Source organism: Garra rufa, chromosome 9 (assembly GCF_049309525.1).
Source record: "Garra rufa chromosome 9, GarRuf1.0, whole genome shotgun sequence".
NCBI lineage: Eukaryota > Metazoa > Chordata > Actinopteri > Cypriniformes > Cyprinidae > Garra > Garra rufa.
In genome coordinates, this window is record NC_133369.1 from 12,178,815 (window position 1) to 12,198,728 (window position 19,914).

The 19,914-nt window shown below is 35.9% G+C and overlaps 4 protein-coding genes across 6 annotated transcripts; 3 read left to right on the forward strand and 1 right to left on the reverse strand.

Moving 5' to 3' along the window:
- Positions 1-2,300: 2,300 nt before the first annotated feature.
- On the forward strand, positions 2,301-5,958 carry etsrp (ETS1-related protein). 2 transcript variants are annotated; one of them, XM_073846711.1, is made up of 8 exons: positions 2,301-2,423; positions 2,625-2,708; positions 3,328-3,438; positions 3,538-3,627; positions 3,721-3,918; positions 4,795-5,034; positions 5,138-5,256; positions 5,377-5,958. In XM_073846711.1, the coding sequence occupies exons 2-8, from the start codon at positions 2,627-2,629 to the stop codon at positions 5,650-5,652; spliced, it is 1,116 nt and encodes a 371-aa protein (XP_073702812.1). In that variant the 5' UTR covers positions 2,301-2,423; positions 2,625-2,626; the 3' UTR covers positions 5,653-5,958. The 2 variants fall into 2 exon arrangements, with proteins under 2 accessions (XP_073702812.1, XP_073702813.1); XM_073846712.1 differs by having other exon boundaries at positions 3,361-3,438.
- A 126-nt stretch (positions 5,959-6,084) lies between these two features.
- Positions 6,085-11,163, forward strand: caspa (caspase a). Its single transcript, XM_073846710.1, has 7 exons — positions 6,085-6,484; positions 8,521-8,711; positions 8,810-8,986; positions 9,094-9,331; positions 9,483-9,581; positions 10,648-10,757; positions 10,864-11,163. Exons 1-7 carry the CDS (start codon positions 6,214-6,216, stop codon positions 10,969-10,971), a joined length of 1,194 nt encoding a protein of 397 aa, XP_073702811.1. The 5' UTR covers positions 6,085-6,213; the 3' UTR covers positions 10,972-11,163.
- A 1,083-nt stretch (positions 11,164-12,246) lies between these two features.
- On the forward strand, positions 12,247-13,846 carry pycard (PYD and CARD domain containing). Of its 2 annotated transcripts, none has more exons than XM_073846714.1 (3): positions 12,247-12,594; positions 13,141-13,185; positions 13,366-13,846. In XM_073846714.1, exons 1-3 carry the CDS (start codon positions 12,324-12,326, stop codon positions 13,623-13,625), a joined length of 576 nt encoding a protein of 191 aa, XP_073702815.1. In that variant the 5' UTR covers positions 12,247-12,323; the 3' UTR covers positions 13,626-13,846. The 2 variants fall into 2 exon arrangements, with proteins under 2 accessions (XP_073702815.1, XP_073702816.1); XM_073846715.1 differs by having other exon boundaries at positions 13,144-13,185.
- Positions 13,847-14,850: 1,004 nt separating this feature from the next.
- Positions 14,851-19,572, reverse strand: LOC141342289 (sodium channel regulatory subunit beta-1). Its single transcript, XM_073846713.1, has 5 exons — positions 19,200-19,572; positions 15,937-16,103; positions 15,601-15,838; positions 15,356-15,515; positions 14,851-15,268 (listed from the first exon to the last, which is right to left on the reverse strand). Exons 1-5 carry the CDS (start codon positions 19,249-19,251, stop codon positions 15,223-15,225), a joined length of 663 nt encoding a protein of 220 aa, XP_073702814.1. The 5' UTR covers positions 19,252-19,572; the 3' UTR covers positions 14,851-15,222.
- Positions 19,573-19,914: the final 342 nt, after the last annotated feature.

The following is a 19,914-nucleotide window of genomic DNA, read 5'->3' on the forward strand; positions in this document are numbered from 1 at the left end:
ATGTGAGCATTTTACCTCAACTTTATTTTTAACCGTATTAATGGTCGGCTATTGCACTTTTTTCATTTCTATTTGATTGTTTAGCATTTAAGATTAAGAACATAACAGGTATTTAGGCTTAACCTACGTTTTTATGTTATTTACCTTGAATATAAATAGATATGCATTTTACCTTTTCTTCAAACATAGCAAATAACAAAATGCAGGAAATCGCGTCTTAAGATAGATTTCTCAAACCACAAGTGATATGAAACACTGTATCAGTATCATAAATCAACAGCTGCATAAGCGCTTCAAAACTCTTGAACTGAAGAGAATCCGTTGTGTTATGCACACATAGATTGTCCTTATAAAACAAATAGCAGATAAATAAAATATTGTCTAGTTCGTGAACATTACTCAATAGTTTAATAAACTTATTCTAAAAAAAAAATAATTTTAGTAACTTGAAGAGATTAGTGTGTCTAAATACTACAAAAGTATAAAAACATATCTTAAATGTTGGATTTAGAGACAGGGCGTGCGCCATTTGGAGGTGCCATGGGAATTTGACACTGATTGTATCCTCTTCAGTGAGCGGGCTCCTTCAATCACGACTCAAGCCTTGCACGATTTGGCAACTTACTTTTCCAGATGTATTTTTTCTGCGCGCCGGAGGAAAATGGCCTGAGGTGTTTGTTTATACAAGACCCTTGGGTTGGTCTTATCTGTCCAAAGCACTCACGCCGTGATTTCAGGCCTCCTCGACTCGGAATTTTACAGGCCATTGTTCTCTTGAATGGCTTTTAAAGATACGAACGCCTCATTAAAGTCAAAGTTGCTGGTTCTGATTGATCTTATTTCTAACTTCCAGTTAGAACATTTCTCCTCTCGTCACTTTATAAGAATGTATTCAAATCGTTAAGTGATATAGACGCCAACAAATTAGCATTAACTGTTCTACTTTCAGCTAGGATTATACAGTCAAACCAAAACTTATTCAGACACCAGATATTTATATATTACTAGTGGGTGCAGGACACTAAAGTTCATTTATGTAAGTGAATGATATACATAGTATAACCAAAAAGTCTTCACAGTGGAAAACCAGTCAAATTGATAAAAACGTGGGACCAAAAAATTTGATTTGACCTGACCATGTTTTGTTACATACCTTTCTATCGATGTTATCTGACATTATCGGGATGAATTTGTTCTGACACAGTTTAACTCTTGAGTTTGTCATATTTTATTACCATTTTCTAAATTATAGCGAATAAACTGTGATAATGTGAGCAATGTTAAAGGTGTCTGAATAAACTTAAGTTTGACTGTAGATGTAGCCACTTGTCATTTATAAATTATAGGCCTGTAATTCAGACAAATATAGACTTAATGCAATTCTAATGTATAATTTATATTCTAGCGTATTTCGTTTCCCAAGTTCTAACAAACAAGTTACACCTAACACAACAACGAAAACGTTGCTTTTTATAATCAATAATAATGTTACTAATTGTTTTACTTGGTAGCCTATTATTAGGACTAGGACTTCATTTATGGTAGATCCTGTTATTAAGTTATGAATGAAAACGAGGCTGTGAGGACGGACGTACAGTCCATTCAGTAGTTTGTCGAATGTTACATTTCGACCACGTTCCTTGTCAAATGCTGTTTTGGTTATGTTTCAGTAATATTTCTAGAGTTTATTGTCACCAAGAAGCTGAATGATCAAAACATTAAAAGTAAAGGTTCCATGGAGTTTACGTGGTTGCCTGATGGTTGTTTAGTGGTTGTCTTAGAAGAACCAGTGCCACTTAGGGGTTCCTAAAAATCGTTCTATAAAGAACCTTGGAACTTTTTGATAATCTAAAGAATCTTTAACCACGATAAAGATGCTTTTGCGAAATAGAAAGGTTCCGTGGATATTAAAGATTCTTTGTGGAACCGTTTAACGTCGAATAACGTTTCTTTTTGTGACAGTAAACAGGCCCAATTGAACGGACTGTGATTTAATTTTCGAAAACGCTAAAGATTCATAGACATGTTGTCTTTCGAGACTGTTTAAGCCTTTTAATCTTAAATCGAATAAAAACTTGTAGGTCAAACTGTCTCATAGGATATTCAGGAAAAAATGTGAAGGGGACATGTCTATCAAACCTGTCTAGTGATGTTTTTTCTACTCCCCAGGGACACCTTTTCTATGAATGGAAGGGTAACAAATCTGTGGTCGTGACTCCTGTCTGACGTCACGAGGAGTAAAAGGAGGGAGCCGCGAGTCACGACGCATTCCTTCACAAGACGCGCCGGACACGCCCCATCGCGCACGGCCTCTTTATAACGGTCCTGAGTCAAGCAGCAACAGTCAACAGACCTGTAAGGCAGAGCTTGAAGTTGTGGCAAATACTTGATATCTGGAATAAGGACTCTGTGAGAACTTTAAGGTAAGCTTTTCTATTCAATTAGGTTTGAATCTGTCCGATTTTTAGCATTTTGGCATTGAAAATAATGTGATGTGTTTAATATATTATGCGTATCAGACTGTTTTTAATTGAATTATTAGACTGACAAAACATAAAACTAACTAGGTGAAGAGAATGAGTTATCTAAATCTAAATTATGCTGTTTATTTTTTATTTTTTTAGATATGGAAATGTATCAAGCTGGATTTTACACAGAAGATTTCAAAACTCAGGAGGTTCCTGGTGGATTTGACTTCAGCTCTTATGGTAACATCTTATTTTAATACATTTTTTGCCATTCACTTTAAATAAAACTCAATATAACAAGATCGAAGCCCATATTTGCAGTTATCACGTTCAATTTGCCCTCAAGGGAAAAATCTGTCAGATTTAGTGGGATTTAGTATTTCTCCAGCTTTGTTTCCTGAATGTCCGTGCAAAACATTTCCGTTGTCCTTGAGCTGCGAAGCCAGCATTGCAACACCCCTGTCAACCCCCTAAAACTCAGACCTTGACATCTTGTTTGTGTGCACTAATTCAAAGCTCATCAGGAAAAGGGGATGTCAGGCTATGCATGCTCTGAGATTTAGGAATGTCCAAGCCAGGGATTGTAGAGAAAAAAATAAATAGGGGTGGTCGGGTTAAAGATACACCCGTTTTTCTGCTCCCTCCCTCTCTTCCTAATCCTTTCCTCCAGACTTCCTCCTCAAACAGATTTAGCACCCCCTCTCCTACAGCCTTCTTCATCACTCTGTCACAGCCCCTTTACTAGTGTTTCCTTTGATTTCTAGCACTAGGTGTAGAAAACTTTATGGGAGGTCACATTGTTCATACACCATTTCTCCTGGCTCTCATTCATTTGACATCTTTGATAATGTACCTCCAGACTGCAGTGGTGAAGACCTGTCCTTTTTATTAGACAGCAAAGGACCTGTCCAACAGCAGTATCCAGAAACATACTCAGAGCCCCAGAAGGAGCATTCACACAGTTCTAAAGGTAGCCATCTTATGGTGTACACATTCATTATATTAAGTCACAATGGAGGCTTTTAATGATTACATACATTTACAAAAAAAAATTTTTTTCAATTAATAGGTCATACTCTTGCAGTCAACTCCACTGACTCTGGACTTTTTAATCTGGACTCCTTCCCTGAGTTTAGCAATTGGGCATCCTATACTACAAGTAAGTATCAAAGTTTTTTTTTTTTTTTTTAATTTAAGATGTTTGAAACCATTTTTAAGTGGCATGCCCTCATACTATGGCATTTTTCCAAAGTTCCAGAAGGAATGGTAGCAGACAGGCAGCAGGTTGCCTTTCAGGAATCAAATCAAACCTACCAGAACCTTGTTCCTCTATGCACCCCAGCACAAACCAGTTCATTCAGCCCAGGGATGGACACCAGCAGCCATTACCAACCTGGGAAAGGTCCAAATCACAGAGGAGCATCCGGTACCGTCAGTCTGGACCATCTGGGTAAGAATTTGACAGTTACATAGACTTATTATGATATACACTACCATAATATTTTGTGTTTTTTAAAGAAGTCTCTTCTGCTCACCAAGCCTGCATTTGTTTGATCCAAAGTACAAAAACAGCACAATTTTTAAATATTTTTACAATCTAGAATAACTGCTTTCTATTTGAATATATTTTAATTTAATTTTGTCACATGATCCTTCAGAAATCATTCTAATATGCTGATTTGTATATTTTTTATTAAACAGTTGAGTACATTTTTTTTTTCAGGATCCTTTGATGTATAGAAAGATCCAAAGATCAGCATTTATCTGAAATAAAAATCTTTTGTAACATTATACACTATACCATTAGGAATATTTTATAGAAATTAATACTTTTATTTAGAAAGGATGATTCAAATTGATGATAAAGACATCTATAATGTTACAAACGATTTCAATTTTTCAAATAAATGCTGTTCTTCTGAACTTTATCAAAGAAATCTACCAAAAAAATTCTACTTGGCTGTTTTCAACATAATAATAAATGTTTTTTGAGCAGCAAATCAGAATATTAGAATGATTTCTGAAGGATCACGTGACTAGAGAAATTATGCTAAAAATTCAGCTTTGAAATCACAGGAATAAATTACATGTTAAAATATATTCTAATAGTAATAGTTTAAATAGTAAAAATATTTCAATTTTTAAAAGTTTTACTGTACTTTGGATTACATAATTGCAGGCTTGCTGAATTAAAAAAAAACATTAAAACATCTTACTGCTCATAAACTTTTGACTGGTAGTGTATATCCATAATTATTATTGAAAATGACATTTTTTCATTTTTAAAATATTGCCATTGAAATAAACATGTATTTTTCTTGTGTAGGTGATACTGAGAGAACATACGGCTTGTATGAGCCAGAGCAGCAAAGCAGGCCTTCATATTGGTCCGACTATCCCTCACCTAGTTACTGCACTTCCTTGCTTGGACAGCCAGCATCCTCTTCATCACCTCCAGTTACTAAATCCCCAGAGCAGTTCTGTCCCCGTGTGGCCAAAAGGCGTAACGCACCATCTCAAAGACCAGACAGAGAGGGGGAAATGACACCCATGTCCGCCTATCCAGGTGAGGCATTGTCCTAAGGATAAACATTTTTCATAGTAGAGAGTGAGAATCAGTTGTTCTTGTCAAAACACATGGCTCAATATTGTTTGTTGTCCACCACCAGGATCAGGACCCATCCAGCTTTGGCAGTTTCTGCTAGAACTTCTGTTAGATTCTGCTTGCCACACGTTCATTAGCTGGACTGGAGATGGCTGGGAGTTTAAAATGTCAGATCCTGCAGAGGTAAGTTTGCAAAACGGCATTTGTTATCTTTACATCTAGCATTTTCTCATTCTCCAAGTTGTTCTGAAGTGGTCTTACAGGTTGGTTTAAGATGCTTAACATCTCTCTTGTGTCCACCAGGTGGCTAAGCGGTGGGGACAGTGTAAAAATAAGCCTAAAATGAACTACGAGAAGCTAAGTCGTGGACTGCGCTACTACTACCACAAAAACATCATTCACAAAACAGCAGGGAAGCGTTACGTCTACCGCTTTGTCTGTGACGTGCAAGGGATGCTCGGGAAAACGGCACACGAAGTCTTTGCAAGTCTAAACATCTCACCATCAAATGGTGCATCTCCACAACCTGTAGTAAACACAACCAGATCGGAGGAAACCACAGTTTCCTGGTCACATTAGAGGAATGCCTGTAATCATCTAAGTGAACTGCAAAACATCAGAAGTCATGCCATGGAAATAGCAAGGACAGAGAAAAGACTGATGTTCCGTTTAAAGATATATACTGATTTGGATTTTGAATGAGTTGATTTTCAACTATGGATCTGAAATCAGCCATCGAATGCAGTTAGGTGCCTTTAGAAAACATTGTTAGCTACCTCTTTTGACGTTGGAACACTAATCTTGTAAATGTATTTTTTCATAAGCAAATTGATGTTTTGACATCAGATTGTGCATTCTTGTAAATAAATTATATGTTACAGTGTACATCTTTTTACAAAATGTTGTTACTCGGTTATTACAAATGGGTTAATTGCTACCCTGAGAACCAACAGGAAGTATTTAGATTGTTAGATTCTTACTAAGAGGCGCAAGTCAACTACACTTGTTCATTGCTCTGAAAAAAAGTGAAACAAACATGCAGGCGACACAATGAGATCACAGGGGGCGAGGTTTGAACAAGCCTTTTCGTGAAAACCTTCTACAGCACTACTGGAAGAAGCACGAAACTTCTGAGCAACCATGGAGAAGACTATTAAGGATCATCTGCAGGATATTTTTGATGATCTGGGGAAGGAAGGTCAGAAAAAGTTTAAAAACAAATTGTGTGACCGGAAGGTAGAGCCGCGCATACGACGAGCTGCAATCGAAAAACTTACAGACTCCATAGATCTCACCGATTTAATGGTAAACACTTTCACAACGACGGGTGCGGTTTCTGTAACACTCGAAATGTTAAAGGCTATTGGCTTTAACGAACAAGCAACGGAGCTCACAGAGAAAACAGGACAAGGTAAGTAAACTATTTAGAAAAAAAAGCGAAACTAAAGGAAGGAAGACGGATGTCTGTTGCCAGTCGTTTTTAGGTCTTTCTAATGCAATTATAAATTGAAAATATTTTTACCAAAACTTTAAACGTTTAAAGATCTTCTTCAGAGGAGGCATAAATGAAATACAACATGCATATTATTACAGAAACATTGTAATAGCAACAAAAGTATGGTAGCATAGATTCATATTTATAAAATTTCAACAAAACTCATTATAGTTATCTTTAACAACATGATGATTGAAAAAAAAAAAGTCATTGTTTATTAGGTCTACAGCAGAGATCCCCAAACCAGAGACCAAGGGCCAAAGTTTGCCCATAAAGACCCGTCGTCCTATAAAAAGGGAAGGGAAAAAACAGCGCCATCGCAGCATACCTGTATTTCTACTTTGTGTACATACCGCTGAGACATTATACGATTTATAGGAAGTCACTGGATTGCTGTTCTTTTCACACTGCACAACTGTATGTCATTGATTATGTGATTTACAATTAAATCATTTCGCTCTGCAAGACTTTATAGACTAGGCTATACATTTGTGACCCTGGACCACAAAACCAGTCTTAAGTAGCAAGGATATAGTAGTAGCAATAGCCAAAAATACATTGTATGGGTCAAAATGACCAATTTTTCTTTTATGCCAAAAATCATTAGGATATTAGCCTAAGTAAAGATCATTTTTCATTAAGATATTTTGTAAAATTCCAATCATAAATATATCAAAACGTATTTTTTGATTAGTAATATGCATTGCTAACTTTATTTAGACAACTTTGAAGGCGATATTCTCAATATATTAATTTTTTGCAACCTCAGATTCCAGATTTTCAAATAGTTGTATCTCGGCCAAATATTGTCCCATCATAACAAACCATAAATCAATGGAAAGCTTATTTATTCAGCTTTCAGTTTAAAAAGCTGATTCTTACGACTGGTTTTGTGGTCCTGTCTCCCATTTAGCTATATATAGACATGCCTGTATATTGATTAAGTATCTAGTTTACATATATAATATGTTTGGAAAGTAAATATTTGTAGTAGCTACATATAGGCTGAACGTGCTAAACTTTTTTTTTCCAATTTCACACAGCGCAACGTCGCCGATTTGCCTCAGAAATTGCCGGCAAGTGTAAAAGCGGGAATTAGATTCTGATTAGACTTAGATTAGAATCATTTGAACTCATTGTCCTTTCAGATTGATTCAAAAACGTTTCGAAAGCGTTCCACAGTGGTCGTTGTATCGCGCTATAGATTCAATAACCTATTTATTTGCGGTGACAAGTTCTGTCAAAGTATTTTAGTACGGTATAGCCTATTAAGAATGCACATTCAAAAACTGCTAACAGAATCCAAATGAATGAAAATAATTTCGTTTCGGTATATTTTTAAACTTCTGGACATACCGGGACTAGTAGTCTGTTGTTTAAGGTTGGTCAAAACATTGGGGTGAGGAATATTATATATATATAAATAGTAGGCCTAAATATATGAAGTATATATTAATAGGCTTAATAGCTATTTACCGTGCTAAACATTTTAAAATTCAAACAGCGGAACGTCGCAGATTTGCCTCAGGTTTTGTCGGCAAGCGCCATTAACTGCCGGCGAGTGTAAAAGCGGGAAATAATTTCGTTTCGAGTCCGATTAATAGGCGGACTTGAACTTGTGGTTCATTCAGGTTGATTCAAAAACGTTTCGGAAGCATACTACAGTTGTCGGTGTAGCCTAGGCAGTCTATATCGCGCTGAAAGTTCAGTAGGCTAAACTATTGCTTTGCGGTGAGTATAGGACGGTTTTCGTAGCCTTAAGTGCGCATTCAATAACTGTTAAAATAATCCAAATGAATGAAAATCATTTCGTTTCGGCATTTTTTAAACTTCTGAACATACCAGGACTTGAACTGGGGTTTCAGGATGGAATGTCAAAACAAAGAGCTGAGGAATATTATATGTATCAAAATAGGATTACTGATATGCTCATGACCTGTTCTGTTGTCTAGGTTTATCTGTGGCCCCGTCACCTGTGGCCCAGTCACCTGTGGCCCCATCACCTGTGGATGTAGTAGACTCAGGAGCAGGTCAGAGTACGAAGGTCGATTATGTTCTGTCAGATGATTGGCATAAACACTTAAGTGTTACTAAATGCAGCCAATCATTTAAAGACAAAATTATTAGAGAAAAAGGATCGGAGGCAAGTATTCCTCAAATTCATCAAATAGTTGCTCTAGTTTGCTATTGAATAGGCTGTGGTTTAATGATGCATGAACATTTCTTGGCTGTTTTTCTTAGATTTACCAAGTGAAAGACAAGTCTGTAAGGAAACGTCTGGCCCTGCTTATTAACAACATCGATTTTAAAGATGAGGATATGACAAGGAGAGGAGCGGAAAGAGATGAAGAAAACATGGAATGGCTGTTAAAGGAGCTGGATTATCAAGTTGTCAAGTACAAAAATCTCTCTGCAAAGGTGCACAAGTCTGCTCTTATGAAGCTAGATGTTGAAACCCTTTATCATTATGCAATTAAATGTTTATCTTATTGATTTTTTTTAAATCGAGTTTATTTGATTGGCAGCAAATGGAGGAAGCACTCAAGGACTTTGCTCAACGCCAAGAACATGCACATTCGGACAGCACCTTTGTGGTTATAATGTCCCACGGCCAAAGGGATGCCATATTGGGTGTCCATTATACATCAGGCAATCCTTCTGATGTCTTCCCAGTTGATAAAATCTACCGCTGTCTGAACACTAAGAATTGTCCTGATCTGCGTGATAAACCAAAGGTTATTCTTATCCAAGCCTGCAGGGGAGGTACGACAATGACAGAAAAAATACAATTGTTCATCGTTTTCTTCTATATTTGAGGTCTCATCATCATAACAACTACACATCTCACCTGTGATTGTAGATTGAAAAACCTGTTGAACAAGGATTACACATTCTTATCCGAATATCTTTTCAGGGGAGAGTGGACGTGTTTGGGCCAGTGGCGAAGAAATAGAGGGCGATGACTTTGTGCACAAGGAGAAAGACTTCCTTGCTCTGATGTCCTGCACCCCGGGTAAAAAAAATCAGTTTTTGTCTTAGCTATATTTGTGCATTCAGATCAGATTATTGCATATAAAAAACATACTGTAAGCATCTGAACATTGTTTTTCATTAGTTGAAGATGTACACGACCAGTCAAAAGTTTTTAAACAGTTAGATTTTTAATGTTTTTTAAAGAATTTAGTTGATCCGATGTTACTATTTAAAATAACTCTTTTCTATTTGAATATATTTTAAAATCTAATGAATTTTTAGAATTATTACTCCAGGCACACAATCCTTTAGAAATCATTCTAATATTTTGATTTGATGCTCAAAAAACATTTATTATTATTATGTTAGTAGATTTTTTTCAGGTTTCTTTGATGAATAGAAATTTCAGAAGAACAGCGTTTATCTAAAATAGAAATCTTTTGTAACATTATAAATGTCTTTATCATCACTTTTGATAAATTTAAATCATCCTTGCTAAATAAAAGTAATTTCTTAAATTTTTTTCTTAAAAAAAATATATATACACATACATATATACTGTGTGTGTGTGTGTGTGTGTGTGTGTGTGTTTTAATGGTATAGTGTGTAATGTTACAAAAGCTTTTTATTTCAGATAAATACTGATATTTGGATATTCATCAAAGAATTCTAAATAAAAATTTTATAAAAATAAAATATTGATAATAATAATAAATGAATAAATAATCAATAAATTAACAGTAATGATGCTAAAAATTTAGCTTTGTTCACAAGAATAAATTACGTTTTAAAATATATTAAATTAGAAAGCAGTTATTTTAAATAGCAGAAATATTTCACAATATTACTGCTTTTGCTGTATTTTAAATCAAATAAATGCAGGTTTGGTGAGCAGAAGAGACTTCTTTAGAAAAAAAACACATTAAAAATCTTTTCGACTGGTAGTGTACTAAAACTTTTTTAATTGGAGGAAATCATGACCAACCAGAAAATCATGAATAAGTTCCACCGAAACATATTTTCAGGAGTAGCTCATTCAGTATCAGTTTCATAATTGTTTGTAAAGTGTAAAAGCACCTAATTGCTCTGTTGAAATGTCTCTACAGACACCAAGTCCTACAGGCATGTTGAGAATGGAACATTTTATGTCCAAAACATAGTGGATGTGTTAATGAAGGACGCACATGGGGATCACATTGAGGAATTGTTCAGGAAGGTAAATCAGATGCTGCTGCAAGAGCAACCTCTGTGAATTATTGTATATGTGTGTACTTTTCTGAACTTTCGTGTCAACGATGTTCATTATGTTCTCTTTTTTCCAGGTTATTAGACGCTTTGACAGCTCAGATATGATGGGGCGCTACAGACAAATGGCATGTAAAGACAGAGCATCGCTGCCAAAGTTGTTCTACCTGTTCCCTGGCCTCTAATATACAAGTTTTGTATTTTTATAGACCCTCAAGTGCCTATGTATCTCCAGTGAGGCCTGAACAAGTCTCTATGTGTCTAAAAAAATATTTCTTTCAAAAATAAGTGTTTTGAATTTTAATTGATGGCTTACATGCTTTTCCTCTGAAGAGAAAACCTGTTCTGATACAATAAAATGTGCGGTCTAGTATAAACATTGTTTTTTGTTGTATGTTATACGGAACTATAAAGACTTTAAAATGCCACCGGCATAAATTACAACACACCCTGTGTATTAAGTGACTAAGTTTCTGTAACCATTTGTTCCCCAAATACTAAATGCTAAAGTTAGTGTATGTTTTATAAACAATTGTGAACATTCGTGATAAATCTAAGGAATACAGTTGCTATCGTTCTTCCTTTTCATAACAGCTATAGCTATAATGAAGTCTTTGCATTGGATAATAATAATAATGATAGCACAGGTGCACTTGTGAAGGAAAACATTGTGTTAGATATTACAGTACCTTGAAACTAGTCAAAAAAACAGTTTTCTTTACAAGGCACAAAAATGCTGCATGTGAAGTGTTTGACTGACTCAGGATTGAGGAAGTAAAGCTGGGGGTGTAACTAACAATGTGTGAAACCAACGTTTTCAGAAGATCACGTGAGCTGCACAGAACTTTGTACTAGATGAACTAGTCTGTGTGCATGTCATTTTCATTGTTTCACTGAATCATACCTGTGTTTTTTGGATCATGAAAAGTGTGGGAAAGAAGTCACAGATGCCTCCTGTGTTCCTACAAAGTAGGCCTATCAGGACTTTCTCTGAGGAACAGTTTGGTTGAGTCAGGATTCTGGAGTGCTATCCACCTTTTTCTGTTTTCTGTTAATGTGCAAGACAGAGAAATAGCTAGAAGAATAACATGGGAATAAAGTGCAGTAAACTTCTTGCACTATTCAAACCTGTGTGTTCATAATTAAGATAATACATTAAAATAATAGGGTAAAACACATTACATAATCATTAGAGTCGATATACATTACAAATATTGTGTGTATTAGATTACAAACTGTTGCTAGATAAACACTCTACCCTACCTTATATGTCTCACAACAAAATAACATGGCATTTGCGCCTCTAATGCTTTCAGAAAAGCAATTGAACACCAAGTAGCCTACACTTCCATGTAACCTATAGTATTTCCAAGAAAGTCGCCTATATAGGGCGGGAAACTTTACAATAAGTCTAAAGACACACCTACTGTACACATCAATCATAACCTTATAAGGAGGAGGTCTGTTCGACAGCAGCTCATCCTATTCCTCAGCAGCGTTTAGAAAAAGCACGACCATTTTAAAGAACTAAGGAACCATGGAGAAAACTATTAAGGGTCACCTGGAGGATATTTTTGAGGATCTGGGGCAGGAAGGTCAGAAAAAGTTTAAAAGCAAATTGCTCGACCGGAAGGCAGAACCGCGCGTACGACGAGCTGCAGTCGAAAAACTGGAAGACCACTTAGATCTCGCCAGTTTAATGGTGACCACTTTCACAGAGACTGGAGCTGTTCCTGTAACAGTCGAAATTTTAAAGGCTGCTGGCCGTCATGAACAAGCAAATGAGCTCATCCAGAACACGGGACAATGTAAGTAAACTATTATTAAGTTAAATGAATTTAAACACAAAACTAAATTCTTAAGGAGCAGGCGAAGGTTGTCTTTCACTCTTGTAAGATGAAGTTTAGGAAACCAGAAATTGGAGAATATAGTGCACATAGATTAATTGTTGCACCCACAGACATATATTCTTATTTATTTATTTACTGGTGCTACTTAAAAGAGAAACGGAATTTAAATGCGAATTACATTTGTTTTTCGTGAATAATTGTTTTATGAAATAACCTACTAATTAGAATTGACTAGAAAAATCGATTCCTATTTCGAGTTGACTTTAACTCAATTTTACTTTCAGTTTCCTTTTAAGTTCGTGTAAAACGCCACGGTTGCAATCGTTAAGAAGAGAACAACATTTTAAGCATGGAGAAAGGCTAATAGTAATAATAATAATTAGCTGTGTTCTTCATTAACCACCGTATCCACATATATTTCGTTTTTGGTGCACGTGTGTGAATGAGCAAGGTGGAGATTCACTGAAAGAAAACCATTAACTTGTTTTTCAACTTGTTTTTCAGCAGCTTCACTTGTTCCTTCACCAGGCCCAAGCGCTCCATCTAACGGTGAATAAGTGCAATTGTTTTTAAACGGCATTTATTTTGGAAAAAGGTTTCACATTACTTTACTGTTTAGTAGAGATAACGAGAGCGTTCATTTATAACCTAAATGTCACTTATTAATATAAACTCCATCACCAGTGTCCTCACAATCCAACCTCATGCTTGTTTCCATCTCTTTCATAGAGCACTTCATCGATTGGAATCGGGCAGAGCTGATAAAACGAGTGCATAACGTAAACGGCGTCCTAGATGAACTTCTTCAGATGAGAGTCATCACAGATGAGGTTTACGATAACATCCGTGCTGAGAAAACTTCACAAAACCAGATGAGAGAGTTACTCATGGGTCCAATTAAATCTGCTGGAATTAAAGGGAAAGATGCTTTATACAAAGCTCTCAAGGTCACTGAGCGTTGTTTGATAGAAGAACTGGAGGGTCAGTGAGCAAACCTGGATATTTTTACATTTAATGTTGTTTATTTACTTGTTTTCTAATTAGTGTACATGATACATATTTCACAATAACAGCAAACCAATGGTGTTTAGACATTTTAACTTATCATTTGAATGTTGTTTCCTCTACTTTATTTTCCAAGTAGACAACTGTCACAAAATCAGGTGCATCCAAAATCTTGAAGATAATAAACATCCAATATCTTGAAAAACTGTCTGCGTCGACTTCTTATCACTCTTTTTATCAGCAGTCAAAAACAAGCAAATCAAGAAACTGCAAACCATTTCTTCAGACTGATGTAATTCAATTAAAATCTCCTTATATTCCCGATTCAACTTTGCATATAATATTTTATTAATACAATGCTGTATTTGTTGTTATTGCTATGTGACTTAGTCTGTATTAGCTTAGTCAATGCTATGCTACTGTAGAAATGTCACTAGAAATATACAGATGTTTGTATTGGCTCCTCCTCATCCTCATTATTAAAGGAATAGTTTACCTGAAAATTTAAATATGCAGAAAATGTACTCACCCCCTGGTCATCCAAGACATAAATGACTTTGTTTCTTCATTAGAGCATGTTTGGAGAAATGTAGCATTACATCACTTGGTCAATAATGCAGTAAATGGGTGCCGTCAGAATGAGAGTCTGATAAAAACATCACAATAATCCACAAGCAATCAACGTGACTTCAGGTTTGTAATAAATCCACCTTTAGGGCACTTTTAACTTCAAGCCTTCCTGTAATATTGCTCCAGTGAAAAAGTTGATTTACATGAATCAGGAGAAAAATATGCACAGATCCAGCACCGTTTACAAGTGAAAAGGGACTGGATTTTTTCACTGTAGGAAGTGTTATTATGGATTGTGGATATTTTGGCCTGAAGCAAACATTTAAAGTGAAAAAGTCTTAATGTTGGGCTTGTTTTTTTTTTACAAACATTCAGCTTTTCACTTCACAAGATGTTAATTGATGGACTGGAGTTGTATGGATTACTTGTGGATTATTGTAATTTTTTTTTATCAGCTGTTTGGACTCTGATTCTGACGGCACCTATTCACGGCAGAGGATCCATTGCTGAGCAAGTGATGTAAAAATGGTGTTAAATTTTTCCACATCTGTTTTTGATGAAGAAACTAAACTCATCTACATCTTTAATGACCTGAGGGTGAGTACATTTTCAGCAAATGTAAAAATTCTACTGTAAAAAACTTTGCAACCTGGCTGCCTTAGAACTTAGAAGTCAACTTGAAATGTTAAGTTGTACTAAGTGACAACTTAGATATTTAGTCGATACAAAATTTTAAGTCAACCAGGTAACTTACCCAGCTTTTGAGTTTAACAAACCAAATTTGTTGTTAAGTCAACTCAAATCTCTAAGTTGTCACTTAGTACAACTTAACATTTTAAGTTGACTAAACTTTTATTTTAAGGCAGCAGGGTAACAAATTATTTTAAGTTGACTCAACAATTTATTTTTGCAGTGATTCCTTTGAGACTACGTATCAGATATATCAGCAATGATTTAATAATCCTAGTCTCTATTCACTAAAAATAATAAACCTGCTAACCAAAACTGTAGCTATTCCAAATAAATGCCATCACAAGGGTCTTTCGACTCAACGAGTCTGTAAAAACAGAAAATTTGAATCAGAATGATATAAAATAACATTATGCCTGCTGTGTAAAACAAACAACACAAAAGTGAGCCTTACTTGCTTTGAGAGCGTGCAGCTTTTCTGGCCTCTCGAGCTTCGTTCTCAGCTGAGATCTTCCTATAGCAGTAAATCAGCACTCCAATCATCCACAGCTGCAGAACTGCGATCAGCACGTACATCATGATCTCAGAGATTACAGCCGTCAGCTCAGGATTGGCTTGGGGAGTAACATATACAGATATTCAGATTACTTGTTGAAATTCAAATGTATCACTATGTAAAGGGTGTTAAATGCATCTCACCTTTTCCTACAACTGTGAGTTCCACCTCTTTATTTATTTCCACATATAAATAATCCACAGGAAGGAACAGTGTACGGTGGAAGGTACAGAGGTAAGTCCCAGTGTCATTATATGTGACATTGTGAATAAAGACAGAACCGGTTTGCACATCCCTTGTCCCCATAGTTCCATGCCACTCTAATCTTCCCTCAAAGTTTTCATGAAGAATGGTGGGTTTATTATACTCATATTGAAAAATCTGAGAGGGATAGAGATATTACTTGAATGAAAATCTTTCTTTGAACTATTTCAAGTGTGAAAAGCCATATATGCATCAACCTTCATTACTGTACTAACATGGACAAACTCCTCAGTTCCAGGTGCTTTGTAGTGCCAATCGACAATAGCAGAACCAGGCACTTCTTCTCTCCTTTTGCAGGAAATGCAACCCAACAGAAAGCCTTCTCCGGCCACAGCCTCCGTCATGGAGTCAACTTCAGCACATCCAGTTTGGCCCTGCGGCACTACGATGAGACATATTGAGACAATAGATGGACAGAATGTTTAACAAGCAAAAAAAAAGTGATGTAAGTTTATTATTATTCATTACTGGTATGACAGTGGGTTCCTTTTTGGTTACACTTTAGTGGGGACCAATTCTTACTATAGAGTGTTTTCATGTCACGTCATCAAATGAAAATTGCACATGCATTTTTGCTGCTGAAAATGGTCAATTACTGTCATGTTTTGGGCTGTACTAATCGGTCGGACTGGGAAAAAACATTTGGAGTACTATAGACTGCCAAAGGTTATAACATATCAAGGAATAGTGTGTAAAAAACTGCCCTGCTTACAATTTTTTTTCTATTGCTAAAACACTATAGCCAGTCTTTTGAACTAAAATTTCAAAACTATAACGCCATTTTTGAAAAAGCACACCCATTTCCCTAAACAATAAACACTATGCCCTGCTTTGACACATGAGTTATATTTGTTGAACTGTTACTGCAAAACTACACACAAATCCCTACATTTCTCAGTGCTTACACCATGTGGTCATTTAGAAAGCACAAGCATTCAACATTGTTCACTCAAGTCTGCGAAGTTCACACCACTCAGAACCTTAGATGGAGATAAAAGGGCCACAGTCAGTTTACAGTTTTTCTCAGTCACTTTGGTGCATTTCTCAGATCAGAAATGAAATTGTCAAAACTACTTGTTCAACATCCACATCATCTAGTCTCTTGTGCACATCATAAAAAGCTTCTCATTCTTCTGATCAAGTTGCGATTGCTTTGGTACATTCATACAACTGATTATATACATTTGTCTGCGGTTTCCTACATTATCAGTTGCTATATGTTGCTCAAAATGTATTATATAGTTCTCTGTGCAATAGTCTTACCCCTCAAAACATCAAGTCATTAGCTCATCGTATAAGTCATTACCGAAATGCAAAATTTTTGATCTAGTTGTCATAAACTGTCAATCATATATTCTACATCATTTCTATTAGACTTTTTGTAAATTTGCCATAAATTATTCAAGTGAATCTTGACTTTCACTAATGAAGATAATATAGATCAACCAATGATAAAGCAGTTCTCTGAAATAGCTCAAAGGTACATCTCACGAACCTTCAATTGGAAAGCATATATAGACAGAGGACAATGCAGGAGTTACAAATTCTGACAGTGGACTTTCTAATTTTTATTTTCACCTTTGTGCTTATATTTCTTTTTCTTTTCTGTTTCACAATGACGTTGTAATGCGTTTTTATTTTGTTTATTTATTTATTTATTTTTGTCAGACCACTAGTACAAGTGTAACTGTGAATCCTATCCAGTCTTTTTCAATCAGTATCCCACATACAGTAATGTGTAATTTTGAAGAGGAAGAGTAGGAGGTGAAAGAGGAAGAGGAGGAGAAGAAGGAGGAAAATGACGACGACAACGTGGAAGAGACAGAAGAAGGGCAAGGGCAAGAAGACAAGCAGTCTCATATATTTTAGTTGCCAGGGTTGGATCAGGCATCCAAGAGGATTTGACCCCTGCTGCCTGGCCAGGGCTAATTTAGCCTGTGATGCTGAAGAGGTTCTTTGGCCTGTCCCAGACCAAAGACAGGATGCTGGGCAGAATAATTATTTTTGTTGTTGTTTGCTGTTTTGTACTGTACTCTACAGTACATTAAATTAAGGAATAAAACACTTGCAAAGGCATAGATTGTTTGTATTGTTTTTGTTGTATTGTTTTGAATTTATCCCATCAGTGTGTAAAACTGTGTTGTGGTGTGTGTGTGTTTTTGAGGATTTGTGTGTCATGTCTGAGAGCAAAGTTTGGTTTTTCAGCAAGATTGAGTTGTTTTGAGTGGAGAGCTTCATTTTGACCTCAATATAGGAAGTTTGGGGAATTGAGTTAGGAGTTGTGGATTTGTGTTTAGAGTTTCGCAAATAAGAGGCATAATTTCAAGAAATGTGTTTAAGCAATTGAGAAAAATTGTAAAAAAAAACAACAAAAAAAAACAGCATATGCTGGTTGGGTATGTTTTGGTGCTGGGATGCTGGTTTTATCTGGTTTATGCTGGTCCTTTGCTGGTTTATGCTGGCCCTTTGCTGGTTTATGCTGGTCCTTTGTTGGTTTATGCTGGTCCTTGACAAGCAACATGGGCAACATGAGGACCAGCATAAACCAGCACCAAAACATACCCAACCAGCATATGCTGTTTTTTTTCTGTTTATTTTTTATTTTTTTTCTGTTTATTTGTGGTTGGCCAAACTGAACCAGGATTTCCAGGGTAAGAAACTTGACAACATTTGAGTTTGTTCTTATAATTTCCAGTCAGGGAGGTGAAATATTAAGCTAATATCTTAATTAATACTGCCCGTATGTATCTTATTAACTTTAGTTTGTCAAAATATTGTGCCCTTTCCTGCTTACTAAGTCCTCTCTAGCCTATATGATTTAGCATCTTCCACACGTTTTTCTCATGGTTTAGAAAGCAAAATTTAGCAGAACAACGTATTCAGTAGTACACCCTGCTGAAAAAAACAGCATATGCTGGTTAGATATGTTTTGGTGCTGGGATGCTGGTTTTAGCTGGTTTATGCTGGTCCTTTGCTGGTTAATGCTGGTCCTTGGCTGGTTTATGCTGGTCATGTTGCTGGTCAAGGACCAGCATAAACCAGCAAAGGACCAGCATTAACCAGGAAAGGACCAGCATAAACCAGCTAAAACCAGCATCCCAGCACCAAAACATATCTAACCAGCATATGCTGTTTTTTTTTTAGCAGAGCATTAACCGTGCAGTCAGTAGCTACTGTTTACATCCGAGTACCGCAGCGCCAATAGGGCCGCGCATCTCGGTAATCGTGACTTAAGTGCAAACGCTCTATTAACTATTATGACTTTTGCCTTAATAAACATAATTTTCTGCATATTATTAGTTAGTAAGCTAGTTGTTAAGACTTCACCTAATTAGGGATGTTATTATTGCAGTTTATAAAAGTAATAAATAAGAATTATCTGATGACTGTAATAATAACTTTACCTTAAATATATCAATTATCTCTTCTAAATAATTTCACCACTTGAATTACTTAACATTAGCGTGTTATAACTTACCTTGAATATAAAAGGTGCAGAGAGCCAAAAATGAAATCATTCCCAGTGCCATTTTCAGAGTTCACACCGCTGCATTAATAAATCGCTTCCTCGAAATAGCGAGCCCCACGTTTCTCTTGTTATTATCACAGATTCTTAAGCATTACTGGGCTATAACACTCTCAGTTTCTATTTTAAACCCAAATCACATCGCACTCGCGCTCTTCAATTTATTTTCCTAAAAACATACATTTAAACGAAGTCCTCCAGCGTTTAAATGATCTAAATAAATAAGTTAAAAGTTTTAAAAATTATATCACGTAACTAAAACACATCGTGTCTTGCCACAGACTTTGACGTTTAGGAGAGCTAAGTTTAGACGGTGTGAATCCTTCTGCTTGCAACTCAACATGCAATTTGAGAAGTCAGATTCAGGCGAGCGGCATCTAGCTATAAGATCACCTAATAATCTCGTGGCATGCCATTTTAACATTTATTCTCCTGAACTATTATTAGCTATTTGATGTTTCTAGTACTTGTAGTAGAAATAATCTAATAGTATCTATAAGTCCTTCACTTCAATTCCTTAACTGTTCGGTTATTATTGACAAATTGCTTTTTACCCCATTGAATTATATGGAGATCTGCGTTTAGATATCAAAAATTCACTTCTGATTAGAATGTATTCCAATTATTACTTGGACCAATTTTAGTTTTACCAGATTTATTAGATACC